This window comes from Cryptomeria japonica, chromosome 5 (genome assembly GCF_030272615.1).
Source record: "Cryptomeria japonica chromosome 5, Sugi_1.0, whole genome shotgun sequence".
NCBI classification, from domain to species: domain Eukaryota; kingdom Viridiplantae; phylum Streptophyta; class Pinopsida; order Cupressales; family Cupressaceae; genus Cryptomeria; species Cryptomeria japonica.
Genome location: NC_081409.1, coordinates 285,141,335 through 285,147,984, shown reverse-complemented (window position 1 = coordinate 285,147,984; position 6,650 = coordinate 285,141,335). Strand labels below are relative to the sequence as shown.

Below are 6,650 nucleotides of genomic sequence, written 5' to 3'. Positions count from 1 at the left end.
ACTATACCAAAGGTGCTGTCATAAGGCAAGGCAACACCCTTGTTATAGACATTCAAAGAAGTAGATACCCCATAAGGCAAGTAGAACTATCAAGGCTACAACCAAAAAAAATCCCTTCAATAATGGGGAGATTCTCCCAATAAATGATAATAACAATGGTATTATTCAAAAACACCCTTATTATATGCACTTACGAAAGAATAGCCACACCAAGAAGGCATTTTTAAGATATAATTTTCATACATGAGATAGGAAAATCCGACGATGTAAGTTCAATGTGGTCTACACCGTCACTAATAACCTTACTTGCAAGAAAATCCGCAAACACATTGATTTCTCTAAAATAGTGGGAGATCGAGAAAGTGGAGAAGCCATTAAGTTGAAGAAGAATATGCTCCAGAAGGTACTGCATACGCCAAGAGATGCATTTTTTGTCAGCAACTGCTTGACAGGCAAGCATTGAATCCCCTTCAATAACAATATCCTTGATATTTAGAGAATGAGCCAGATCAAGTCCAAAAGATAGAGCCTGAAATTCAGCCATGTTGTTAGTGCCATAACCAATGTATTTGCCAACAACCATGATGATATTTGAAGAATGGTCAAAGATGATTACCCCAATCCCAGACTTTCCTGGATTGCCCTTAGAGGCCCCATCAAATTGGAGTTTGAAGGATGGACAAGGGGGAGGGCTCCATTTAGCCATCTTATGCTTAAGATGCGAAGAAAAAGCATCCGAAATAGCCCCATGAGAGGGCAGCAATTGCAGAGAGAGCCATTTCCAAGTAACCCAATTATCCCAATGAGAAAAAGTTGTCGCCCTAAATTTTTATAAATGAAAGAGAGGACCACTTCACAAATGGAGGCTTGGATTTTACCTATAACGTCTGGCAAAGACGTCGACTTATGATTAAAAATTCTTGAATTCCTTTCCAGCCATAGATTCCAAATCACCAGAGATGGAGCAACTATCCACAAAGATGAATAGAATGAAGTGGGAAACAACAAGGGCCAAGATTGAAATTGTGAAAGAAGATTTGCGCAAAGAGCAGAAGACCACCCTAACATACCAAACAACCAATACCAATAGTCAGAGGCAAAGGGACAAAGTAGGAAGAGGTGGTCCACTGATTCCATGCAATAACCATAGAAAACACATGGGAAAACTACCATAATCCCAAGCCTATCTAAATGCATTCCAGTGAGGATCCTATCTTGAATGGCTAGCCAGGAAAAAACCCCTACTTTTGGAAGACATGTAGAATGCCAGCATAACTTAGTAGGCCAGTAGGTAGGAATAGGGGTTTGAATCAAAGAATTGTACCCCTCTTTCACCGAATAGGAGCCAGCTGCACTTTTAGTCCAAACCATTGAGTCCTCTTTATATTGAAAAACTAGAGGTCTCTTACAAAGTTCTTCAATAAAATCCAAAACAATATTAATGTTAATAGCCAAGGGAGGGATTTCCTTCCATTTGACAATTATACAAGGTCCAAAAGTGTCAATGATAAAATAATCTGCAACAAAAAGTCCCCAAAGAGATGAAAGGATTTCTGGCAAAGGGGACCAATCTCGGATAGATGAGAGATCTGGGTGCCCATTCCAAACTTCATCCCAAAAATGAGCTTTTCTCCCATTATGGACAACCCAGGATAAATGAGGTAAGACCACCTCTCTAAATGAAATCAGAAAATTTCAGAACGCAGAGCCCTTCGAAAGGGAAGTTGCAGTAAAAATCCTTTCTCTCGGTAGACCCCTTAAATATTTAGCAAGCACAACAGAGGCCCATTAACAACTAGGATTTGTATATAGTTTCTAAATCAACTTAGCCCCCAAAGCCTTATTTTGAATAGCCAAATCACGAATACCCGCCCCCCCTAACTCCTTGGGATGACAAACTTTATCCCATGCTAAAAGGGGGATCTTATTCCTTCCTCCTAAATTATCATTCCAAAGGAAGGACCTGAGGGATACCTTTAAATGCTTAACAACTTGAGAGGGAGCCTCTAAGATAGACATTAGATATGTAGGTATAACACTCAGGACTGATTTAATTAGAAGAATTTTGCCTGCCAATGTTAACCATTTATGATTCCAGGAGGAAATTCTAGAGGAGATGGAATGAACAATTTTGTCCCAAAAAGAGTTCTTATCTGCCCCAAGAAAGAAGGGAATACCTAAATACATGCAAGGGAAAGACCCAACTTGAAAGTTCCAAAAGTAGATAAGATTATTCCTAACTAAAGTGGGGACATTAAGAAAAATGATTTTGGACTTTCCCTTATTAACCTTTTGACCAGAAAAGGTTGAATAGTCAGAGATAACTTTCTAAATAACTCGTGCTTCTGTTATAGTCGCCTTCCCAAACAATAATGTATCATCAACAAATAAGCAATGAGATTGTGAGGAAGGCAGGCCATCTATTCTAATACCTAACCACCGACCCATAGCCGTAGCATTAGAAATAGCCCTACTTAATGCTTCCGCCAGAATAACAAACAAAAAAGGGGACAAGGGATCTCCTTGCCTAATACCCCGGGAAGAAGCAAAAAAACTTGAGGGAGTCCCATTAATCACTACTGAAAAGCGGGCGGAGGATATGCATGAATAAACCCACTTAACCCAACTCCTTGAGAATCAAAACTAGTTCAAAACAACAAGCAATGACTGCCAATTGACATGATCATATGCTTTAAGCATGTCTAATTTGAGGATCATTGCTGACACCTTTTGCTGGGAAATAGAATGTAGAATTTCATCAGCAACAATGGCTCCTTCAGGGGTCTCTCGACCAGGTACGAAACCACCCTGCTCAACCGTAATAATCCGAGGAAGGAGTTTCGATAATCTAACCGAAATTGCCTTAGTAAAAATTTTGTATAGTGTGGTACACAAGGCAATTGGGCGAAAATCTGAAAAAGATGTAGGATTATCTACCTTAGGGATAATCGCAATAAGAGTAGTATTTATTTCTCTTAGAATCACCCTATTTCTTCTAGACTCCTCCAAAGCTAACAACACATCTTTCCCTATAAAGTCCCAACTTTTCTAGAAGAATAATGCCATAAATCCATCTGGTCTCGGTGCCTTTTCTGGGTGCATGGAGAAGACTACCTTTTTTAATTCAGCCAAGGAAAAAGGTGCCATCAACATCTTATTATCTTTTTGGAAGACAAGGGGAGGGATTGAATTTACAAATCCCTCATCAACCACCATTGGCTTTGCTGAGAGAAGGGATTTAAAAAACCTAATAGCTTCAGAAGCTATTTCATCTTCATCTAGCAAAGTATTCCCATTGGAATCAACAATACAAGAGATTCAACTACGAAGCCTCTTGAGCTTGGAGGAGGAATCGAAGAATTTGGTATTTCAATTGCCTTCAGAGAGCTAGAGATCCCTAGATTTCTGTCTCCAATAAGATTCTTCCCTGGCAAGAATCTCACTCAGCTGAGTGTTCAATGATTTAAGATTGTCATACATTGCAGCAGACATACCAGAAGCAACAACTTTATTGTTAAGCTGTTCAATCTCCTCCTGAAGCCTAGCCTTTTCACCAAAGACATTCTTAAAATGCTAAACATTCCAATCCTTTATTTTTGTCTTCAAGAAGCCCAATTTTTTAACTAACTGAAACATTCTTGACCCAAGGAAATAAGGGGCTGAAGTCCACCAAGATTTTAAGGAAGGTAAAAATGATTGATCCACATTGGCTCAAACTTGAAAGGTAACTTTTTAGGAGCCCTATCCTCAAAAACATCAAACTGGATAGGAAAATGATCAGAGCCGGTAAAGGGAAGAATTGAGGATACAAAATCTTGTCTCGAACTAAACCAATTATCTGAAACCAAATAACGATCCAGCCTTTCCAAAATTTGAGAGAAACCCCTATGCCTATTAGTCCAAGTAAATGAACCATTAAGAGGCATACAATCAACTAGACTCAAGGACTGAATGAAGTTGGAAAAATATGAAATGAAACATTTGTTAGGAATAATTCCTCAAACATTCTCATTCAAATTTGCAATTGCATTAAAATCACCCCCAAAAATCAGAAAAAAAATTCTGCAAAGGAGTAGCGATAGTAAACAAGGAGTTCCAAAGAATTCTTTTCTCAATAATCCCAGAAGGGCCATAAACATTAAAAAGCCAAAACTTTAAGTTTGACGTTCGACTCTTAACTATTCCAAGCATCCAATTATATGATACCACAACTAATGAGAAGTGAACAGCAGAATCCTTCCAAATAATAGCTGGCCCACCCGACGCCCCTAAAGAGGGAGATGATAAAAAATTCCAAACTTTCAAAGAGGAGAATAATCTATCTGCCGATTGCAAATTGAGTTTAGTTTCTTGTAACATCACCAAATCACACTTCATTAAGTCTAATTGTGACTTAATCAAGCATCGTTTGTTAGGGGCATTTAAGCCCCAAAAATTCTAGGATATTAACCTCATATTTCTTGAGGGGAGGCCTCAGCTCCCCTCGAAGCATTCAACAAGACTGGAGACAATGCCCTAGCAGAAAAAACCTTATGCAGACTACGTTTAGTAGCTAGAGCTCTTGTAATAAGGGAACTAAAAGGTTTCTTCAACCTCTTCTTCTTCGAAGTTTCTAAAGAAGATAGAATACTAGATTGAATCCCCGCAGCAATTTCTAAATTTATTTTAACATGTTTAGGCTTATGCCTCCTTTTCCCTAGAGTAGACAAGGGTGAGGAAGGAAGCAGAGGGGTTTGAACCAAAGGAAGCTCTGAAGCAGCCACCATATTGGTCATATCTAGCCCCTTCTCCTCTTTGTCTGAAACCATAGGAGGTAATGATGATACAAGTCCTGAAACCACCAACGCCTTATCTCTATCAAGGATATCAAAAGGGTTATTGATGGGAAAAGCAGCCAAATCATTCTCCAAAACACCTAAATCAACTAAAATCAAGGAGATAACCTTATTAGCTAAAGGGGAATCCATAAGAGTCTTATTAGAATTGGCTAAATCCTAGACCTGAGCAATGAGTATGTCATCCAGGACAATGTCCACCGAATCAACAATATCACCCTTAGCATGCTCTAATAAAGTCCCCTCAGTTGATGTAGCTACAACACCTACCACTTTATGCAGAAAACCAAGGGCATCTGTATTTGCCCCTAACCTAATGCCTAAGTCAACCATAGGTGCAAAGATACCCAAATCCACCCTAGTCTCAGAAGATGGGACCAAATTAGAGATAGCAGGTTTATTTAACGAAAGAGCATTAGAACGGCCAATCCTTGTGGAAGGGACAAAATTATTGAAAGCCACTTCAGAATCCATAGCAGAGATGGAATTGTTCACAAGAGGAGGAGGGTTGAAAGCAGGGCCAGACAATTGTGTTTTTTCCCAAGTATGAGGTTCCACATTTTCCACAAATAGAGAATCCGATTCCCCCGAACCAAAATGGATGGATTTCATGCAAAAAAACATTGGGGAATCCATAACTACAACAGATGGACCCAAAACCCCCGAGTCTTTAACCAAATTTTGCTGCCATAAACCAAAGGGGGACCTAATGTTACAAAAATTTGGCAACTGAGTGTTAGGGCAAGTTAATACACAAATTTTAACAACCAGAACCCCATCCTAAAGCAATGAACAAGACATCAAGAATTTACCCTAAGAATCCCCAATTTTTGACAATATATCAAATTCAATAAATTTAGATGGTAAGAGTGGAAGTTTAAACCACACAGGGACCTATTTTGGACCAACTCTAGAAACTGCTAAAAACGGTTTCCAACGTTCCAGAAAAATCATGTTTTTTCCAAGCTAAAAAAATGAAGTGCTAAGAGCCTTGTCCCTAGCAGATGTTGAGTCAAAAATAACAAGAAAAGAGCTTATAGAAAGCACATGAAAAAACAAAGTACCATACCATAGAGCGTGAATTTTATGGTGAAGTTTGAAAAGGGAAATAGGATCACCCCAGACCTGAATCACAACTGCAAGACCTTGAAGATCCAAAGCTTTCTTACACAAAATGGCATCTGAAGCATCAATCAATGGGATCAAAATCGGAATAGGTTGCGAGGGCAAAACCAAACTCTGACCATGACCTCCCAAATCCTTAACCAAATTCACAAAGGCCTTCACCAAATGATTCTGTGCCTTATTTTTAGAAACCCTCCCCTTCTGTTTGCCCTTATGTTGAGCTCCTTGGTTTCGAGCACGTGATTGATCTTTTCGGAAAAACCCTCTGAAGTAAGCAGAAGAAGGGACAAAATGAAATGACTTTTCCTCCGCCGCCGGCCGAACAGGCGAAGCTAACACATCTACCCATCTGCCTTCATGGAAGACCCACTGCGGCACATGTCTAGTGCAAGCGCCAAAAGGGTCCTTTGGGGGAAGCGGATCAGACATCGCCTCATCCCCCCAACGTGGAGCCTTCTGTCTATCATTCGCATCAATCCCCAAACTTCGCGCACCCCGAAAGCTCGCCATCTTACTTAGGAGATCTAGTTTATTTCATAGTTACATAAATAAGAATAAATGAGGCTTGTTATTAATATATGGGGCTCAGAATTTTCATCAGAAATATTGTATGCAATGACCACTTTGGACCCCAATGTATTTACAAATTATCAAGTTTGCAATATTAGGCAAAAAATTAAAAGGAGCTCC

At 39.4% G+C, this 6,650-nt stretch overlaps 1 protein-coding gene across 1 annotated transcript; it reads right to left on the bottom strand.

The window, feature by feature from the left end:
* Positions 1-223: 223 nt before the first annotated feature.
* LOC131043979 (uncharacterized) lies at positions 224-706 on the bottom strand. The gene has a single exon (XM_057977241.2). It carries the CDS (start codon positions 704-706, stop codon positions 224-226), a length of 483 nt encoding a protein of 160 aa, XP_057833224.2.
* Positions 707-6,650: the final 5,944 nt, after the last annotated feature.